This window comes from Cheilinus undulatus, linkage group 2 (assembly GCF_018320785.1).
Source record: "Cheilinus undulatus linkage group 2, ASM1832078v1, whole genome shotgun sequence".
Taxonomy (NCBI): Eukaryota; Metazoa; Chordata; class Actinopteri; order Labriformes; family Labridae; genus Cheilinus; species Cheilinus undulatus.
The window spans coordinates 57,472,464-57,494,981 of NC_054866.1; the positions used below are offsets into that span (position 1 = coordinate 57,472,464).

Consider the following 22,518-nt stretch of genomic DNA (forward strand, 5'->3'; position numbering starts at 1 on the left):
GCTTTTTTCCTGTTGTAGTCACTTTGCACTCATTTTTGCCAGGTTTTTATCATTTTTTCCATCTTTACCTGTTATGTCACTTGTCACCCATTTTTTGCAACTTCTTCCCCTTTTTTGCCACTTTATGCCTATTTTGACCCTTTTTGACCATTTTTGCCAATTTTTTTAACCATTTTTGCCACCTTATACTTATTTTTATTGCCACTTTTACCCATTTTTGCCACCTTATACTTACTTTTATTGCCACTTTTACCCATTTTTGCCACCTTATACTTATTTTTCTTGCCACTTTTACCCATTTTTGCCACCTTATACTTATTTTTATTGCCACTTTTACCCATTTCTGCCACCTTATACTTATTTTTATTGCCACTTTTACCCATTTTTGCCACCTTATACTTATTTTTATTGCCACTTTTACCCATTTTTGCCACCTTATACTTACTTTTATTGCCACTTTTACCCATTTCTGCCACCTTATACTAATTTTTCTTGCCACTTTTACCCATTTTTGCCACCTTATACTTATTTTTATTGCCACTTTTACCCATTTCTGCCACTTTATACTTATTTCTATTGCCACTTTTACCCATTTTTGCCACCTTATACTTATTTTTATTGCCACTTTTACCCATTTCTGCCACTTTATACTTATTTTTATTGCCACTTTTACCCATTTTTGCCACCTTATACTTATTTTTATTGCCACTTTTACCCATTTTTGCCACCTTATACTTATTTTTATTGCCACTTTTACCCATTTCTGCCACCTTATACTTATTTTTATTGCCACTTTTACCTATTTTTGCCACCTTATACTTATTTTTATTGCCACTTTTACCCATTTTTGCCACCTTATACTTATTTTTATTGCCACTTTTACCCATTTCTGCCACCTTATACTTATTTTTATTGCCACTTTTACCTATTTTTGCCACCTTATACTTATTTTTATTGCCACTTTTACCCATTTTTGCCACCTTATACTTATTTTTATTGCCACTTTTACCTATTTTTCACTACTAAGATTGTGGCTCTTACAATGGTATTCTTTTTGGCTCTTTGTTTGAGCAGGGTTCAGTAACACTAAAGGTTTCCTGCAGGGGGAAAGACATGAATTGCATTTATTCACATTACTGTAATGGAGAGTCTTTACTTCTACTTTTTTGAGTAGTTTGAAGAAGTCAGTAATTCTCCTTTTACTTATGTGTACTTGGGTCAGTAGTGTATTTGGGTTCATGAATGGAGAGGTGAAAGGTGAAAGGTGAGGGGTACCCCATTTGAGGGCTGATGGTGCGGCGTCTGAGCCCTCCTCGACCTCTCCACTGTCTGATCTGAGTGACTTTACTTTGTTTTAAAGCAAAAATCAAACTGTGGACCGGCAGCGCTGCATGCCCCTCTTTTCACATTCTCTCCCTCTCTCTCTCTTTCTGCGATAAATAAACAAACAATAATTCACAGTAATCATTGAAAGGAGAGAATTTACCTGCATGTAAGTTAAAGAACGGTCCTCTCATTATTGATCCATGGATCTCTAGGGAGCAGAAAATGAACAAAATCTCTTTTTTTGTGCTGTGAGATCTACACGCTTTACCAGGGCCAGTTAATTTAAGTCTGGGCTCAATGTTTCAAACATCTCTAGCACTTTATTTTTTAAAAAGTCAAGAATTTATTTGTCTGCAAGAAGGGGAAAGGGTCAAACTTTTGTTATGAGTTTGTACAGAAAAAGTTGTGATCCTGGATCTGCGCTTGATATCACTCTTCAGAGTGAGAGCTCCAGCCGTGCGTATCTGTCAGACCTAGGATGCACCAGTATCTCTAGTTTTGGTCATGAGTCATAAATGTTTAAGTATATATATATATATATATATATATATCATAAATAGCTTGAAGGCATAAAAACAGCTAAAAAGCTTAAAAAAGGTTTAAAATTGCATAAAAGCTGAGGAGTGCACTACCTGATTAGGGGAAAATAAAAAAAAAATAAAAAAATTTAAAAAGAGAAGCATTTAGAATTTTGTCTCAAGATTTCCACTTTAGCACATTGTTTTATAATAATGTTCAGATCAGTGCTTTAAAAACGATAAACTAAAGCCACGTATCTGTGACAGTTTAGGGGAATGTTGGTGCGTGATGTGTGTCTGACAGACTCCCAGGTTGCTATGGTGATCAAAGCCTGTATGACATCATAGCAGTCACAGCTGAGATAGAAGCTAATCAGTCACACCTGTGTAAGCTTCTGTAAAACACATCTCAGAAAACTGAGTTGAGTGGCCAGAACATGCACTCAGACAAAGTCAATTTAAGCTGTACTTGTGAAACCTAGCAGAAAACCAAAGGTATCGTGAGAATCAGCAGAAGTTGCTGAATGCGATGATACATTTTTTATGTGTGGGCAGTGAAAAACCATGTTTCAAGAGTGAGTTTAAAAAGTGTTTCAGAAAGCTCTCACTCAGGAATCTGAGTTCAACAATTGTATTGCCACAGATGGGGAGCTGAAGGGATGCTGGTCACGCTTTGAAGCTCACTGTGCCAAAACCGTTGATCCTTTTGATGTCAAATGTTTTTTGTGAGCGAGAGGAGATGCGTGGCTACATTTTGTTGTTTATATTATAACTATGGACCAAATATTTTTTTCAGGAGAGCAGTTTGTTCAGGAAGTTCTGCCTCTATTTCACACAGCTTCTGTGCTCTGAAATGTGACATCATCACTCTAAGGCTCTCCATTTACCCCAATTGTAAACGTCTGAGAGAGCTCAAATATTCATGAAGTTTGATCAGTGATTTTAAGAAATCTGTAAAAGATATCAATAATGTGAATCAGTCCTAAATAGCTGAAGAGTTTTTCTACATTTTAAAACAAAAATGAAGTCTGTGTGTGGAAGTGAGCTGAAGTTATAAGCCTTAGAAGTTGAAGGAGTTTTAGAGGATTTAAAGAGCTGGCCCATCTGAAATGATGTTATTTTAGTTTTAGAAAAATATAAATAGTTGAAAAAGTATAAATAGCATTAAAAAGTATTATAAATAGCTGAAAGGAGCACCAGAAGCTGAAGAGTATGATAGTAGAATAGTGAAAATAGCCCAAGGAGTGCCAAAGTTATGAGGAGCTGAAGAACGTGCACCTTTTCAGAAAAGCCCCATTCATTTGAATGGGAAAAATTTTGCAGAAAAAGTTAAATATTTTTAAAATGCTAAAAGTTGTAAATGAGAAAAGTCATAGCCATCATGTCGTAAAAGAGCTGAATAGAATGATATTTGAATGGTGAGTATAGTTTAAAGTGTGAGAGAGGAGATACGTGGACAAAAAAACGTACAGAAAAAACAAAATGGCCGACGTGAATATCAATAGCGTGGATGCTTACTCAGCATCCCCACTAACCAGGCACTTCGTCAAGACTGCGGTGTGTAAATGCTGTTCACATTTTTATTTGTATCTGAGGAAGGTGTGGTGAGTGTGACGTTTGTCTTCTTTCCCTCCCAGAATTGGAGTTGTCCAAGCTGGAGGACATGATGACAGAGTCCCACCAGCTGTCCCCAAAGACCAAGGTGGTTAAAAACTCCACAGTGAGGCGGAAGAAGAGGCCGTTACCCCACATGCGCAGCCAGCATCTTGATGAAGCGCTTAGCCCTGTTACCACACCAACAGATGAGGAAGTGATTCAGAGAATCAAACAAGTAGCAGGCTCCACACAAACCAGACACCAGAGTCCAGAACACCATCACCTGCCCGGAGGTCTCGCCCTCTACAGCGTCTCCAAACTGTTGCTCATCATCAGCTTTGTGTAAGCAGCTAATCACAGCAGACACAAACACACACACATGAACGCTCATCTCCTTCGATAGTTAGTAAAGAGTATGTCTATCTGGCTATGGCTACACACATGTCACACAGCCATCAGAAACAGTCAGTTGTTTCTCAGACTCCATCAGCAACCGTAGTCTGTGGTTATCAGCTAGACAGCATGAGCAGACGGGAGGAGAGGGGAATACTCCTTAAGGTTAGCATTGACGTTTTTTCATGTGGGGGTTTGCCTGCAATGTAAACATAGCCTTTTTTCCATGAATAAAACTAGACTGAGACTAACAAAAATAGATCTGTGATGACTAAAACTAGACTGAGACTAACAAAAATAGATCTGTGATGACTAAAACTAGACTGAGACTAACAAAAATAGATCTGTGATGATTAAAACTAGACTGAGACTAACAAAAATAGATCTGTGATGATAAAAACTAGACTGAGACTAACAAACATAGATCTGTGATGACTAAAACTAGACTGAGACTAACAAAAATAGATCTGTGATGACTAAAACTAGACTAAGACTAACAAAAATAGATCTGTGATGACTAAAACTAGACTGAGACTAACAAAAATAGATCTGTGATGACTAAAACTAGACTGAGACTAACAAAAATAGATCTGTGATGATAAAAACTAGACTGAGACTAACAAACATAGATCTGTGATGACTAAAACTAGACTGAGACTAACAAAAATAGATCTGTGATGACTAAAACTAGACTGAGACTAACAAAAATAGATCTGTGATGACTAAAACTAGACTGAGTTTAACAAAAATAGATCTGTGATGACTAAAACTAGACTGAGACTAACAAAAATAGATCTGTGATGACTAAAACTAGACTGAGACTAACAAAAATAGATCTGTGATGACTAAAACTAGACTAAAATGTTTTTGAGTTTTTCATCGACTAAAACTAGACTAAAATGTTTTTGAGTTTTGTTGACTAAAACTAGACTAAAATGTTTTTGAGTTTTGTTGACTAAAACTAGACTAAAATGTTTTTGAGTTTTTCATCGACTAGAACTAGACTAAAATGTTTTTGAGTTTCGTTGACTAAAACTAGACTAAAATGTTTTTGAGTTTTTCATTGACTAGAACTAGACTAAAATTTTTTTGAGTTTTTCATCGACTAGAACTAGACTAAAATGTTTTTGAGTTTCGTTGACTAAAACTAGACTAAAATGTTTTTGAGTTTCGTTGACTAAAACTAGACTAAAATGTTTTTGAGTTTTCGTGGACTAAAACTAGACTAAAATGTTTTTGAGTTTCGTTGACTAAAACTAGACTAAAATGTTTTTGAGTTTTTCATCGACTAGAACTAGACTAAAATGTTTTTGAGTTTCGTTGACTAAAACTAGACTAAAATGTTTTTGAGTTTTTCATCGACTAGAACTAGACTAAAATGTTTTTGAGATTCGTTGACTAAAACTAGACTAAAATGTTTTTGAGTTTTTCATCGACTAAAACTAGACTAAAATGTTTTTGAGTTTTGTTGACCAAAACTAGACTAAAATGTTTTTGAGTTTTTCGACTAGAACTAGACTAAAATGTTTTTGAGTTTTGTTGACTAAAACTAGACTAAAATGTTTTTGAGTTTTGTTGACTAAAACTAGACTAAAATGTTTTTGAGTTTTTCATCGACTAGAACTAGACTAAAATGTTTTTGAGTTTCGTTAACTAAAACTAGACTAAAATGTTTTTGAGTTTCGTTGACTAAAACTAGACTAAAATGTTTTTGAGTTTTTCATCGACTAGAACTAGACTAAAATGTTTTTGAGTTTCGTTGACTAAAACTAGACTAAAATTTTTTTGAGTTTCGTTGACTAGAACTAGACTAAAATGTTTTTGAGAATCGTTGACTAAAATTAGACTAAAATGTTTTTGAGTTTTTCATCGACTAGAACTAGACTAAAATGTTTTTGAGTTTCGTTGACTAAAACTAGACTAAAATGTTTTTGAGTTTTTCATCGACTAGAACTAGACTAAAATGTTTTTGAGTTTCGTTGACTAAAACTAGACTAAAATGTTTTTGAGTTGTCATTGACTAAAACTAGACTAAAATGTTTTTGAGTTTTGTTGACTAAAACTAGACTAAAATGTTTTTGAGTTTCGTTGACTAAAACTAGACTAAAATGTTTTTGAGTTTCGTTGACTAAAACTAGACTAAAATGTTTTTGAGTTTTCATCAACTAAACCTAAAAAGAATATAAATGACTAAAATGTGACTTAAACTAAAATGCATTTCATTTAAAGACTAAAACCAAGACTAAAATTAAAAATAGCTGCCAATGTTAACACTGCTGGTTTACCTGTATTCAGCCTGCTGTCTATGATTGGTCAGTACATTTTGGACTTCATCTCAAACCAGAAGATATAAATTCTGAAAATCATGACCCCTGTGTAAAGATTCTACGTTTTTATGTAGAATCTGTAAATGAAGATGAATTATTTCATAATTTCATCAAATTTTCATCTTTGTTTTGTGGAGTTTTTGTCCAGGTCACATGTAAAAATGTGTTTCTGTCTTATTAATATCTCATTGTCAGTTTAATAAGTGTAACCTCTCTCTCCTCTTCCTCCATTGCCATCCATAGGATCTGTCTAAGGTACATAATATTTAGCCTGCATAGCCAGATACACAGCTTTACTCCAAGCATCACAGGCCATTGGTGTCTATAGACTACAGTAATGTAACTCTGATGTCTGATTGGTTGACTTCCCTGTCTTCCCCTCCACAGCCTGGTTCTGCTGGTGTTCCTAAACATGATGCTCTTCTACAAGCTGTGGATGCTGGAGTACTCTGCACAGTCCTTAACAACATGGCAAGGTCTACGGCTTCATGAAAGGTACAATCAGTCTGTTTCTGTGATTTCACATGTTTCTATCTGTCTGCAGAAATAAAACTAAAGGGCATTATGCTGTGTAGTCATTGGCTGGTGATCACACACATGCATGCATAATCAGTTACATATATGCAGTACACACTCTGGTGTGTGTTAAACACACAGCAGGTGGTGTTGGTTGTCTCACTGTCTGAGGGTTGTGTGTTCAGTCCCCAGCTGCTGTAGTCACATGTCAGTGTGTCCTTGGGCGAGACACTGAACCCCCATCCCATTGCTTTGCTCTATTCATGCACACTCTTACAGTGGTATACACTCTTACTGGTATAAACGTGGTGTAGAAGCTGTGACTGTGGGTAGGACTGGTATAAACGTGGTGTAGAAGCAGAGACTGTGGGGTGGACTGGTATAAACGTGGTGTAGAAGCTGTGACTGTGGGGTGGACTGGTATAATCGTGGTGTAGAAGCTGTGACTGTGGGTAGGACTGGTATAAACGTGGTGTAGAAGCTGTGACTGTGGGGTGGACTGGTATAATCGTGGTGTAGAAGCAGAGACTGTGGGGTGGACTGGTATAATCGTGGTGTAGAAGCAGAGACTGTGGGGTGGACTGGTATAAACATGGTGTAGAAGCAGAGACTGTGGGGTGGACTGGTATAAACGTGGTGTAGAAGCAGAGACTGTGGGGTGGACTGGTATAAACGTGGTGTAGAAGCTGTGACTGTGGGTAGGACTGGTATAAACGTGGTGTAGAAGCAGAGACTGTGGGGTGGACTGGTATAAACGTGGTGTAGAAGCAGAGACTGTGGGGTGGACTGGTATAATCGTGGTGTAGAAGCAGAGACTGTGGGGTGGACTGGTATAAACGTGGTGTAGAAGCTGTGACTGTGGGGTGGACTGGTATAAGCGTAGAAGCTGTGACTGTGGGGTGGACTGGTATAAACGTGGTGTAGAAGCAGAGACTGTGGGGTGGACTGGTATAAACGTGGTGTAGAAGCAGAGACTGTGGGGTGGACTGGTATAAACGTGGTGTAGAAGCTGTGACTGTGGGGTGGACTGGTATAAACGTGGTGTAGAAGCTGTGACTGTGGGTAGGACTGGTATAAACGTGGTGTAGAAGCAGAGACTGTGGGGTGGACTGGTATAAACGTGGTGTAGAAGCTGTGACTGTGGGGTGGACTGGTATAATCGTGGTGTAGAAGCTGTGACTGTGGGTAGGACTGGTATAAACGTGGTGTAGAAGCTGTGACTGTGGGGTGGACTGGTATAATCGTGGTGTAGAAGCAGAGACTGTGGGGTGGACTGGTATAATCGTGGTGTAGAAGCAGAGACTGTGAGGTGGACTGGTATAAACGTGGTGTAGAAGCAGAGACTGTGGGGTGGACTGGTTTAAACGTGGTGTAGAAGCAGAGACTGTGGGGTGGACTGGTATAAACGTGGTGTAGAAGCAGAGACTGTGGGGTGGACTGGTATAAACGTGGTGTAGAAGCAGAGACTGTGGGGTGGACTGGTATAAACGTGGTGTAGAAGCAGAGACTGTGGGGTGGACTGGTATAATCGTGGTGTAGAAGCAGAGACTGTGGGGTGGACTGGTATAAACGTGGTGTAGAAGCTGTGACTGTGGGGTGGACTGGTATAAACGTGGTGTAGAAGCTGTGACTGTGGGTAGGACTGGTATAAACGTGGTGTAGAAGCTGTGACTGTGGGTAGGACTGGTATAAACATGGTGTAGAAGCAGAGACTGTGGGGTGGACTGGTATAAACGTGGTGTAGAAGCAGAGACTGTGGGGTGGACTGGTATAATCGTGGTGTAGAAGCAGAGACTGTGGGGTGGACTGGTATAAACGTGGTGTAGAAGCAGAGACTGTGGGGTGGACTGGTATAAACGTGGTGTAGAAGCTGTGACTGTGGGGTGGACTGGTATAAACGTGGTGTAGAAGCTGTGACTGTGGGGTGGACTGGTATAAATGTGGTGTAGAAGCAGAGACTGTGGGGTGGACTGGTATAAACGTGGTGTAGAAGCTGTGACTGTGGGGTGGACTGGTATAAACGTGGTGTAGAAGCTGTGACTGTGGGGTGGACTGGTATAAACGTGGTGTAGAAGCTGTGACTGTGGGTAGGACTGGTATAAACGTGGTGTAGAAGCAGAGACTGTGGGGTGGACTGGTATAAATGTGGTGTAGAAGCAGAGACTGTGAGGTGGACTGGTATAAACGTGGTGTAGAAGCAGAGACTGTGGGGTGGACTGGTTTAAACGCGGTGTAGAAGCAGAGACTGTGGGGTGGACTGGTATAAACGTGGTGTAGAAGCAGAGACTGTGGGGTGGACTGGTATAAACGTGGTGTAGAAGCAGAGACTGTGGGGTGGACTGGTATAAACGTGGTGTAGAAGCAGAGACTGTGGGGTGGACTGGTATAATCGTGGTGTAGAAGCAGAGACTGTGGGGTGGACTGGTATAAACGTGGTGTAGAAGCTGTGACTGTGGGGTGGACTGGTATAAACGTGGTGTAGAAGCTGTGACTGTGGGTGGACTGGTTTAAACGTGGTGTAGAAGCAGAGACTGTGGGGTGGACTGGTATAAATGTGGTGTAGAAGCTGTGACTGTGGGGTGGACTGGTATAAACGTGGTGTAGAAGGTGTGACTGTGGGGTGGACTGGTAAAAATGTGGTGTAGAAGCTGTGACTGTGGGGTGGACTGGTATAATCGTGGTGTAGAAGCAGAGACTGTGGGGTGGACTGGTATAAACGTGGTGTAGAAGCAGAGACTGTGGGGTGGACTGGTATAAACGTGGTGTAGAAGCAGAGACTGTGGGGTGGACTGGTATAAACGTGGTGTAGAAGCAGAGACTGTGGGGTGGACTGGTATAAATGTGGTGTAGAAGCAGAGACTGTGAGGTGGACTGGTATAAACGTGGTGTAGAAGCAGAGACTGTGGGGTGGACTGGTATAAACGTGGTGTAGAAGCAGAGACTGTGGGGTGGACTGGTATAAACGTGGTGTAGAAGCAGAGACTGTGGGGTGGACTGGTATAATCGTGGTGTAGAAGCAGAGACTGTGGGGTGGACTGGTATAAACGTGGTGTAGAAGCAGAGACTGTGGGGTGGACTGGTATAAACGTGGTGTAGAAGCAGAGACTGTGGGGTGGACTGGTATAAACGTGGTGTAGAAGCTGTGACTGTGGGGTGGACTGGTATAAACGTGGTGTAGAAGCTGTGACTGTGGGGTGGACTGGTATAAATGTGGTGTAGAAGCAGAGACTGTGGGGTGGACTGGTATAAACGTGGTGTAGAAGCAGAGACTGTGGGGTGGACTGGTATAATCGTGGTGTAGAAGCAGAGACTGTGGGGTGGACTGGTATAAACGTGGTGTAGAAGCAGAGACTGTGGGGTGGACTGGTATAAACGTGGTGTAGAAGCTGTGACTGTGGGTAGGACTGGTATAAACGTGGTGTAGAAGCAGAGACTGTGGGGTGGACTGGTATAAATGTGGTGTAGAAGCAGAGACTGTGAGGTGGACTGGTATAAACGTGGTGTAGAAGCTGTGTCTGTGGGGTGGACTGGTATAAACGTAGTGTAGAAGCTGTGACTGTGGGGTGGACTGGTATAAATGTGGTGTAGAAGCAGAGACTGTGGGGTGGACTGGTTTAAACGTGGTGTAGAAGCAGAGACTGTGGGGTGGACTGGTATAAACGTGGTGTAGAAGCTGTGACTGTGGGTAGGACTGGTATAAACGTGGTGTAGAAGCTGTGACTGTGGGGTGGACTGGTATAAACGTGGTGTAGAAGCAGAGACTGTGGGGTGGACTGGTATAAACGTGGTGTAGAAGCAGAGACTGTGGGGTGGACTGGTATAAACGTGGTGTAGAAGCAGAGACTGTGGGGTGGACTGGTATAAACGTGGTGTAGAAGCAGAGACTGTGGGGTGGACTGGTATAAACGTGGTGTAGAAGCAGAGACTGTGGGGTGGACTGGTATAAACGTAGAAGCAGAGACTGTGGGGTGGACTGGTATAAACGTGGTGTAGAAGCAGAGACTGTGGGGTGGACTGGTATAAACGTGGTGTAGAAGCAGAGACTGTGGGGTGGACTGGTATAAACGTGGTGTAGAAGCAGAGACTGTGGGGTGGACTGGTATAAACGTGGTGTAGAAGCTGTGACTGTGGGGTGGACTGGTATAAACGTGGTGTAGAAGCAGAGACTGTGGGGTGGACTGGTATAAACGTGGTGTAGAAGCTGTGACTGTGGGGTGGACTGGTATAAACGTGGTGTAGAAGCTGTGACTGTGGGGTGGACTGGTATAAACGTGGTGTAGAAGCAGAGACTGTGGGGTGGACTGGTATAAACGTGGTGTAGAAGCTGAGACTGGGGTGGACTGGTATAAGCGTGGTGTAGAAGCTGTGACTGTGGGGTGGACTGGTATAAACGTGGTGTAGAAGCAGAGACTGTGGGGTGGACTGGTATCAACGTGGTGTAGAAGCAGAGACTGTGGGGTGGACTGGTATAAACGTGGTGTAGAAGCTGTGACTGTGGGGTGGACTGGTATAAACGTGGTGTAGAAGCAGAGACTGTGGGGTGGACTGGTATAAACGTGGTGTAGAAGCTGTGACTGTGGGGTGGACTGGTATAAACGTGGTGTAGAAGCTGTGACTGTGGGGTGGACTGGTATAAACGTGGTGTAGAAGCAGAGACTGTGGGGTGGACTGGTATAAACGTGGTGTAGAAGCTGTGACTGTGGGGTGGACTGGTATAAACGTGGTGTAGAAGCTGTGACTGTGGGGTGGACTGGTATAAATGTGGTGTAGAAGCAGAGACTGTGGGGTGGACTGGTATAAACGTGGTGTAGAAGCTGTGACTGTGGGGTGGACTGGTATAAACGTGGTGTAGAAGCAGAGACTGTGGGGTGGACTGGTATAAACGTGGTGTAGAAGCAGAGACTGTGGGGTGGACTGGTATAAACGTGGTGTAGAAGCTGTGACTGTGGGGTGGACTGGTATAAACGTGGTGTAGAAGCAGAGACTGTGGGGTGGACTGGTATAAATGTGGTGTAGAAGCAGAGACTGTGAGGTGGACTGGTATAAACGTGGTGTAGAAGCTGTGACTGTGGGGTGGACTGGTATAAACGTAGTGTAGAAGCTGTGACTGTGGGGTGGACTGGTATAATCGTGGTGTAGAAGCAGAGACTGTGGGGTGGACTGGTATAAATGTGGTGTAGAAGCAGAGACTGTGGGGTGGACTGGTATAATCGTGGTGTAGAAGCTGTGACTGTGGGGTGGACTGGTATAAACGTGGTGTAGAAGCAGAGACTGTGGGGTGGACTGGTATAAACGTGGTGTAGAAGCAGAGACTGTGGGGTGGACTGGTATAAACGTGGTGTAGAAGCTGTGACTGTGGGGTGGACTGGTATAAACGTGGTGTAGAAGCAGAGACTGTGGGGTGGACTGGTATAAGCGTAGAAGCAGAGAATGTGGGGTGGACTGGTATAAACGTGGTGTAGAAGCAGAGACTGTGGGGTGGACTGGTATAAACGTGGTGTAGAAGCTGTGACTGTGGGGTGGACTGGTTTAAACGTGGTGTAGAAGCAGAGACTGTGGGGTGGACTGGTATAAACGTGGTGTAGAAGCAGAGACTGTGGGGTGGACTGGTATAATCGTGGTGTAGAAGCAGAGACTGTGGGGTGGACTGGTTTAAAAGTGGTGTAGAAGCAGAGACTGTGGGGTGGACTGGTATAAACGTGGTGTAGAAGCAGAGACTGTGGGGTGGACTGGTATAAACGTGGTGTAGAAGCTGTGACTGTGGGGTGGACTGGTATAAACGTGGTGTAGAAGCTGTGACTGTGGGGTGGACTGGTATAATCGTGGTGTAGAAGCAGAGACTGTGGGGTGGACTGGTATAAACGTGGTGTAGAAGCTGTGACTGTGGGGTGGACTGGTCTAAACGTGGGGTCGAAGCTGTGACTGTGGGGTGGACTGGTATACACGTGGTGTAGAAGCAGAGACTGTGGGGTGGACTGGTATAATCGTGGTGTAGAAGCAGAGACTGTGGGGTGGACTGGTATAAACGTGGTGTAGAAGCTGTGACTGTGGGGTGGACTGGTATAAACGTGGTGTAGAAGCTGTGACTGTGGGGTGGACTGGTATAATCGTGGTGTAGAAGCAGAGACTGTGGGGTGGACTGGTATAAATGTGGTGTAGAAGCAGAGACTGTGGGGTGGACTGGTATAATCGTGGTGTAGAAGCAGAGACTGTGGGGTGGACTGGTATAAACGTGGTGTAGAAGCAGAGACTGTGGGGTGGACTGGTATAAACGTGGTGTAGAAGCAGTGACTGTGGGGTGGACTGGTATAAACGTGGTGTAGAAGCTGAGACTGTGGTTTTGACTGGTATAAACGTGCTGTAGAAGCAGAGACTGTGGGTGGACTGGTATAATCGTGGTGTAGAAGCAGAGACTGTGGGGTGGACTGGTATAAACGTGGTGTAGAAGCAGAGACTGTGGGGTGGACTGGTATAAACGTGGTGTAGAAGCTGTGACTGTGGGTAGGACTGGTATAAACGTGGTGTAGAAGCAGAGACTGTGGGGTGGACTGGTATAAACGTGGTGTAGAAGCAGAGACTGTGGGGTGGACTGGTATAAACGTGGTGTAGAAGCAGAGACTGTGGGGTGGACTGGTATAATCGTGGTGTAGAAGCAGAGACTGTGGGGTGGACTGGTATAAACGTGGTGTAGAAGCAGAGACTGTGGGGTGGACTGGTATAAACGTGGTGTAGAAGCAGAGACTGTGGGGTGGACTGGTATAAACGTGGTGTAGAAGCTGTGACTGTGGGGTGGACTGGTATAAACGTGGTGTAGAAGCTGTGACTGTGGGGTGGACTGGTATAAACGTGGTGTAGAAGCAGAGACTGTGGGGTGGACTGGTATAAACGTGGTGTAGAAGCAGAGACTGTGAGGTGGACTGGTATAAACGTGGTATAGAAGCTGTGACTGTGGGGTGGACTGGTATAAACGTGGTGTAGAAGCAGAGACTGTGGGGTGGACTGGTATAAACGTGGTGTAGAAGCTGTGACTGTGGGGTGGACTGGTATAAACGTGGTGTAGAAGCTGTGACTGTGGGGTGGACTGGTATAAACGTGGTGTAGAAGCAGAGACTGTGGGGTGGACTGGTATAATCGTGGTGTAGAAGCAGAGACTGTGGGGTGGACTGGTTTAAAAGTGGTGTAGAAGCAGAGACTGTGGGGTGGACTGGTATAAACGTGGTGTAGAAGCAGAGACTGTGGGGTGGACTGGTATAAACGTGGTGTAGAAGCTGTGACTGTGGGGTGGACTGGTATAAACGTGGTGTAGAAGCAGAGACTGTGGGGTGGACTGGTATAATCGTGGTGTAGAAGCAGAGACTGTGGGGTGGACTGGTATAAACGTGGTGTAGAAGCTGTGACTGTGGGGTGGACTGGTATAAACGTGGTGTAGAAGCTGAGACTGTGGGGTGGACTGGTATAAACGTGGTGTAGAAGCTGTGACTGTGGGGTGGACTGGTATAAACGTGGTGTAGAAGCTGTGACTGTGGGGTGGACTGGTATAATCGTGGTGTAGAAGCAGAGACTGTGGGGTGGACTGGTATAAACGTGGTGTAGAAGCTGTGACTGTGGGGTGGACTGGTATAAACGTGGTGTAGAAGCTGTGACTGTGGGGTGGACTGGTATAAATGTGGTGTAGAAGCTGTGACTGTGGGGTGGACTGGTATAATCGTGGTGTAGAAGCAGAGACTGTGGGGTGGACTGGTATAAACGTGGTGTAGAAGCTGTGACTGTGGGGTGGACTGGTATAAACGTGGTGTAGAAGCTGTGACTGTGGGGTGGACTGGTATAATCGTGGTGTAGAAGCAGAGACTGTGGGGTGGACTGGTATAAACGTGGTGTAGAAGCAGAGACTGTGGGGTGGACTGGTATAATCGTGGTGTAGAAGCAGAGACTGTGGGGTGGACTGGTATAAACGTGGTGTAGAAGCAGAGACTGTGGGGTGGACTGGTATAAACGTGGTGTAGAAGCTGTGACTGTGGGTAGGACTGGTATAAACGTGGTGTAGAAGCAGAGACTGTGGGGTGGACTGGTATAAATGTGGTGTAGAAGCAGAGACTGTGGGGTGGACTGGTATAATCGTGGTGTAGAAGCAGAGACTGTGGGGTGGACTGGTATAAACGTGGTGTAGAAGCTGTGACTGTGGGGTGGACTGGTATAAACGTGGTGTAGAAGCTGTGACTGTGGGTAGGACTGGTATAAACGTGGTGTAGAAGCAGAGACTGTGGGGTGGACTGGTATAAACGTGGTGTAGAAGCTGTGACTGTGGGGTGGACTGGTATAAACGTGGTGTAGAAGCTGTGACTGTGGGGTGGACTGGTATAATCGTGGTGTAGAAGCAGAGACTGTGGGGTGGACTGGTATAAACGTGGTGTAGAAGCAGAGACTGTGGGGTGGACTGGTATAATCGTGGTGTAGAAGCAGAGACTGTGGGGTGGACTGGTATAAACGTGGTGTAGAAGCAGAGACTGTGGGGTGGACTGGTATAAACGTGGTGTAGAAGCTGTGACTGTGGGTAGGACTGGTATAAACGTGGTGTAGAAGCTGTGACTGTGGGGTGGACTGGTACAAATGTGGTGTAGACGCTGTGACTGTGAGGTGGACTGGTATAAACGTGGTATAGAAGCTGTGACTGTGGGGTGGACTGGTATAATCGTGGTGTAGAAGCAGAGACTGTGGGGTGGACTGGTATAAATGTGGTGTAGGAGCAGAGACTGTGGGGTGGACTGGTATAAACGTGGTGTAGAAGCAGAGACTGTGGGGTGGACTGGTATAAACGTGGTGTAGAAGCTGTGACTGTGGGGTGGACTGGTATAAACGTGGTGTAGAAGCTGTGACTGTGGGGTGGACTGGTATAAACGTGGTGTAGAAGCAGAGACTGTGGAGTGGACTGGTATAAACGTGGTGTAGAAGCAGAGACTGTGGGGTGGACTGGTATAAACGTGGTGTAGAAGCAGAGACTGTGGGGTGGACTGGTATAAACGTGGTGTAGAAGCAGAGACTGTGGGGTGGACTGGTATAAACGTGGTGTAGAAGCTGTGACTGTGGGGTGGACTGGTATAAACGTGGCGTAGAAGCTGTGACTGTGGGGTGGACTGGTATAAACGTGGTGTAGAAGCCCCCTGAGCTGTCAGGCCACTAGAAAAGCACTATTCACCAGCGTTTGTGTTTGATGTGTGTCTATTTCAGTAAACTGCCTCAGACACAGATGGAGTGGGCCCAGCTCCTGGAGGCTCAGCAGCGTTACCATGATGCCGAGCTGCAGAAGTGGAGGGAGATCATCAAGTCCTCAGTGGTTCTCCTTGACCAGGTGCTCAGACATGCAGAGGACTTCCTGTCAGTTCGCTGTTGTATGATTGTAGTTAAGTTTCCAAGTTTCCATAAATAGAAACAACTCCCACACTCCTCACCTGTAACATTACAAAACTGATTTTAGCCAGAGAAACCCACAGCTCAGCACTGTGTAGACCGCAGGTGTCAAACTCAAGGCCCGGGGGCCAAATGTGGCCCATGGTGCAGTTTTACCCAGCCTGCGAGATTATTTCATATTTTAATCAGAAGTGGCTCACCCCAATGAGGCCTGCAGATTTCCTCCAGTATAAAAATGTAAATTTAACCTTGAAGATTAAAAAAAAATCCTTGTTAAGTCATAAAAACCTAAAACAGTAGAGAGTAGAAATAGTCAGGAATGAGGGAAAGAAATTAATTTTTGTTTTCATTTCATATTTTCATTTTGCATCCAAGATTATGAGCTAAACTTAGGATTTTGACTTTTTATTTCATATTTTGACCTTTTAAATTCATAATTTTGACTTTTTCTCTCATATTGTGACCTTTTAAACTCCTAACTTTGACTTTTTATCCCATATTTTCACTTTTAAACTCCTGATCGAGAATCTTATCTCATATTTTGATCTTTTAGAGTCACAATTTTGTATTGTCTATTTTGACCTTTTAAACTCTTGAGTTTGTATTTTATCTCATATCTTGACATTAAACTCGTGATTTTAACTCCTAGTCTCATATATTTGCCCTTTAAAAGCTTATTTTGACTTTTAATTTTGTATTTTGACCTTTAGGACTTATAAAGTACACTTTTTATCTCAGATTTTGAGCCTTTAAACTCATTTATTTATTTAGCATTTATCTGACATGGACACACAGTAAAATTGATTCTGTGATATTTAATCATTCTGACTCTTTTTTTTTTTAGAAATCTTAAAATCCTTCATCACTGTTTATTTCCCTATAATTCGTTACCTGTTTAAACACGGTTGACAGGTTTTGGTTAAATCTGGACCCTGTTAGACCCTCAGGTTAGACCTAAATCCAGATTTCGGCTCCTGCTGTGGTTGAGTGTGACACTCCTGGTGTAGATGGTGGAATAAGAGGAGTCAGCTTCTTTTACTGGTTTGTTTGCTAAGTGGAATAATATATTATAATATTCTGTCACACATGAAGACCAAGAATTTGAGCTGTCAGACAAACAGACTATCTTGTCTTCTTGTAAGCCCAGAGTGGTATTGGTATCATTTTCTTTGTTTTATGACTAAGGCTGGGCAATAAATAAAAAATTAGATTAAAGCACAGTATGGCCTGCTGCAATTTTCAAAACACAAAGGGGGCAATATTTCTTTGAGCTTACTTATTTTTATTGCCACATTTCCTATTTTTTTCCACCTTTAACTTATTTTTATATCCTCTTTTACCCATTTTTGCCACCATATACATATATTTTTATTTCCACTTTTACCCATTTTTTTGCCATCATATACTTTTTTGCCACTTTAATCCATTTTTGCCACCGTATACTTTATTTTATTTTATTGCCACTTTTACCCATTTTTTTCCATCATATACTTTATTGCCACTTTTACCCATTTTGGCCACCCTATACATATATTTTTGTTGCCACTTTTACCAATTTTTTTGCCACTATATACTTATTTTTTTTATTGCCACTTTTACCCATTTTTGCCACCATATACTTATTTTTTTATTGCCACTTTTACCCATTTTTGCCACCTTATACTTATTTTTATTGCCATTTTTACCCGTTATTATACTTATTATTTATTGCTACTTTTACCCATTTTTGCCACCTTTCACCACTTGGATTGTCATATACTTATTTTTATAGACTTATATTTTATAGTAATTTTTTTGCCACTTTTACCCATTTTTGCCACCTTATACTTATTTTTATTTGCTACTTTGACCCATTTTTGCCCTCCTATACATATATTTTTATTGCCACTTTTACCCATTTTTGCCACCATATACTTATTTTTATTGCCACTTTTACCCATTTTTTTCCATCATATACTTTATTGCCACTTTTACCCATTTTGGCCACCCTATACATATATTTTTGTTGCCACTTTTACCAATTTTTTTGCCACTATATACTTATTTTTTTTATTGCCACTTTTACCCATTTTTGCCACCATATACTTATTTTTTTATTGCCACTTTTACCCATTTTTGCCACCTTATACTTATTTTTATTGCCATTTTTACCCGTTATTATACTTATTATTTATTGCTACTTTTACCCATTTTTGCCACCTTTCACCACTTGGATTGTCATATACTTATTTTTATAGACTTATATTTTATAGTAATTTTTTTGCCACTTTTACCCATTTTTGCCACCTTATACTTATTTTTATTTGCTACTTTGACCCATTTTTGCCATCCTATACATATATTTTTATTGCCACTTTTACCCATTTTTGCCACCATATACTTATTTTTATTGCCACTTTTACCCTTTTTCGCAACTATATACTTATTTTTTCTTGCCACTTTTACCCATTTTTGCCACCATATACTTATTTTTATTGCCACTTTTACCCTTTTTCGCAACTATATACTTATTTTTTCTTGCCACTTTTACCCATTTTTGCCACATATACTGATTTTTTTTTGCCACTTTTCCCATTTTTGCCACCATATACCTTTTTTTTTATTGCCACTTTTGCCCATTTTTGCCACCATATACTTTTTTTAATTGCCACTTTTGCCCATTTTTGCCACCATATACTTATTTTTTTATTGCCACTTTTTCCCATTTTTGCCACCATATACTTTTTTTAATTGCCACTTTTACCCATTTTTGCCACCATATACTTATTTTTTTATTGCCACTTTTCCCATTTTTGCCACCCTACACTGATAATTTTTTTGCCACCTTTGACCTGAAATTTGCGTTAAAAAACAGTTTCGAACTTTTTTTGCAGCAGAGATGTGATGCTTGACATTTCATGAAATCATTCAAGTGCCATCTTTTTAAAATAGTCAATAAAAATCCTACTGTCTTATTTTTTGTACTTTTTTCTTATTAATCATGAGATTGATAAAACCCCCTCTATGCTAAAATCCATATCCAATTGGCAATTTTAGTCAAAATCCTCAGAATGCGATATTTTCAAAGAATTGTTCAGTCCTAGGTTAAGACTAAAATCAAAGTGAAGGAATAATCGCGACTCAAATCGCAATATTGGGCGGGAAAAAATGCAATTAGATTGTTTTCCAAAATGGTTCAGCCCTATTTATGACAAAGCAAATTAGTTGTTGCTAGTTCAGATGGACTCCTTTGTAAAAAGTGGAAGGTTATCCTGGTTAAATAAGTGTAGAATTAAATTAAGACACTCATCAGAGTTCTGTGCTGTGATGTTCAGCCAAACGATGATTTAGGTGTCAATAAAACTAAACTGTGTCTCTCTCCATAACAGATGGATAGATGTGAAAATAACTAAACAGATGAATCTGTGTTTGTAATGTGAGTTTATGTGGGATTCACCTGCACGCTCACCTGTCTGCACACCAGTCTGTTTCATAGAGGTGTGAAACGACCTCTACTCATCCCTGAAGTTTGGTTCTGAATAGTAGAGCCGTTAAATCCCAAAAAGGTTTGAAAGGTTGACCTTTTATTTTTAACATCCGTTGTGAAGTTTATGAGTTGTGAAATACTAACAGCTATGGATTCTGTGAGAGTTAAAAAACTGTTCAGATGTGACTCATACCTCAGACCATGCCTTATTGTGGGGCAGTGGGACGTTAGCAGCCTGACTGATTCCTGGCATTTCTCTCCTCCAGATGAAAGACTCTCTACTGAGCCTCCAGCGAGGCATCGGTTTGAGGGACTACAGCTCGGAGGCTGAGGAGAAGAGAAGTCGCTACCACTGACACACCGCAACAAGGCCACGAGGGCATGCTGTGCAATATAGGACCTGTTTTGTTTGTGAACCAGTGTGCAGGCCGTAGCAAGACAAAGAGAGGACAGAGGGGGAGGCGGGACCGACAGCGGGCTGGTCCGACAGACGGAGAGAGAGGAGCCGTCGTCTCCAGAGGTGCACGCCCCCTGGAGGGACAGAAAGCGCCCCGACTACACGCAGGAACTGAAGTAACCCTAACATCACTGAGGCATTGTGGGAGGGTGCTCTTTCTTTGCACCTGTGGAAGTACTGTTTCCTTCTACTCTATTTCCAAGTGCATCCTACTGTATGCCGTGACAGCGGCGAGAGGAAGAAGGGAACTACTGCATGCATTTAGACAACCTAGCTCCCCTCAGTCAGTGTTCATGTGGTTCACTTCCAGTCTATGTGTGTAAAAAATGACAGATGTAGAGAGATGAAGGGGTCCTTTCTACACTCTCTCGACTGTTCCAAACCCTTTGTCCCCTAGAGGTGCTCGCTACAGCGTCCCTTCAGTAGACCTCAGTGTGATCAGAGTGCAGTATCGTCCCATTAGCATGAACGGAAAGAGAGCTTGGCTTCAGTCTGTTGCCTTGTTTGGACTTGGCCTGAGTAGTCTCCGTCAGGGCTGGTTCCCTGTCAGACCACTGAGGTCGACTCGACTTTTAACCCTTACACAGAATTCACAACAGGAGCTGCCCCTGCATCAGTGCTAGCGACCTTCCAGTTCTTCATCCCTCTAATGAAACAGAATGTAAAAGACTTTGATCACACGCATTTGAAGAAAAGGGATGCTGCAGCCTGGCTGATAGGGAGACATATGTTCTTACATGTTTTATTACTAAACTGTGACTATATCTCTTTAAATATGTTTCAGATTAGAAAGAATTCTATGAATATATTTGAAATATATACAAATAATTCATTATTTAATATATATATTTCAAAATATATAAACATGACCTATATTTATTGTTAATTTATGTACATAAGGAAATTATCAGAGCTCTAGACCAGTTAAAGAATTTGTATCAAAAGGTGTTTTCTTCTTAAAATGCATGCCAGATATGTCTGTGACATGTCCAGTGTGCAAGTATGACTCTGCATTTGCGCGATTATGTTCGCGCATGTGAGTGTATGCCTGTGTGAGATGTGTGACTGCGTGTGTGTGTGGGTGTGTGTGTGTGTGTGTGCATGCACGTGTGTGCGTACAAGCGTGTCCTTCAAAGTGTGACATTTTTACCATTCCACACTTGTACGTTTCGTTTTTTCTTTTTCCTGGCTCTTGCAGCCAGACTGCCTTTTTAATGCTGATGCATTTGGATGCCGCCTTGCGTTAGCCCCACCAAGGTCCAGTTTACACATGAAGAGTTCTGTTCCAAAATGACATCTCCAAAACTTAAAACAAAGTTAGAGCAGTTTAGAGAAAATAATTGAGCGCTAAAATGATCAATAACGACAAAACCAAATCCAAAAAGGACACAGGAATATCCACATTTTAAAGACTGATAATGAACTGGATAATAAACATTTTGGAGATGAACCTTCATCCCTTCGGTAGCTGGCATTGTCTTTATCCTTGTCACCCTGGTAGGGGTTAGATGTCTCTTTATTTAAAGGCATAGTTTGACTTTTTCAGAAATTCACAGATTTAGATGCAGTACGTATGAATCTGCCAGAACAGTTTCCAAGTTCAACACGCCATTTTCCTGTTTTATCACCAAGCTATTCATCTCTTGGCTCTGTTAACCTCCATCTTAATCTGGGCAACCTGGCACGGTTTTGTTTCACACATCCGTCTGGTAAACCTCTCACAGACAGCGTTTGGGAAAAGGCTGAGCCTTTGGAAAAAAACTCAGAGTGTGATTGGATGAACGTCCCGTCACGTCTTTACGGGCCAGTCAGAGCAACAAAGCACGTGACGTAGCTGCTACCGAGGAGTAAACTCCATGGAGAACTGCATAACGGTAACCATGGCGACTGTAGACATGTCAGTACTCGACTTTTGTGGTTTTTGAAAAGAAAACAACTCACTGCTGTTCTTTGTTCTTCTTTTAACCAATAAATGTCATCAAGTCCTGATCAAACTGGCGCTTTAGCAGCATCCACGCTAATCTCTTCCTCCATAACTGCACCAGCTCTCGCTGCTGCTTGCTTACATCACGACTCCCCCGTGCCCGAAAGTACCGCCCCTCGTCGCTGATTGGTCCTGTCACTTTCTAACCGGCCCAAACGGTTCAGATGGGAGCTTTAAGAGATGGATTCACAGGGAGGAACAAGGAAATGGGCGTATCCACCTGCTTTGCAAGGTCACCAATTAAGTGAATTTCACAAACTATTCCTTTAAAAACACTTTCTTTAACCCATATTATAGTCACCTTTCCCCTATTTCAACCCGTGACCCTTGGTCTTAGATACGTTAATAGCATGAAAATTATTTAAATGCAACTAAACTGAACCAACCAGAAGAAAGAAGATTTATATATATATATATAAACAATACAGAGAAGCACTTTAAAGCCTCTTCAGGCAGAGAATGAAAGAAAGAAATGGCAGCAGTTTAGTTTGAGGGTTAAAGGCAGTGGAAAAAAATGTAACTAATTTGTG

General features: G+C 42.2%; 1 protein-coding gene across 5 annotated transcripts in view; it reads left to right on the plus strand.

Annotated features, from left to right (window-relative positions):
* Positions 1 to 21,804, plus strand: part of gramd1bb (GRAM domain containing 1Bb) — a 134,062-nt gene extending 112,258 nt beyond the window's left edge. For 4 of the 5 annotated variants that reach the window (XM_041805444.1, XM_041805453.1, XM_041805436.1 and 1 more), the window contains 5 exons: positions 3,482 to 3,782; positions 6,404 to 6,415; positions 6,548 to 6,655; positions 15,902 to 16,022; positions 19,814 to 21,804. In XM_041805444.1, the coding sequence (XP_041661378.1) occupies positions 3,482 to 3,782; positions 6,404 to 6,415; positions 6,548 to 6,655; positions 15,902 to 16,022; positions 19,814 to 19,903 (632 nt within the window). In that variant the 3' untranslated portion in view covers positions 19,904 to 21,804. The remainder of the gene's footprint in view (positions 1 to 3,481; positions 3,783 to 6,403; positions 6,416 to 6,547; positions 6,656 to 15,901; positions 16,023 to 19,813) is intronic. The other variant, XM_041805461.1, reaches the window with a different exon arrangement.
* The last annotated feature ends 714 nt before the right edge of the window (positions 21,805 to 22,518 follow it).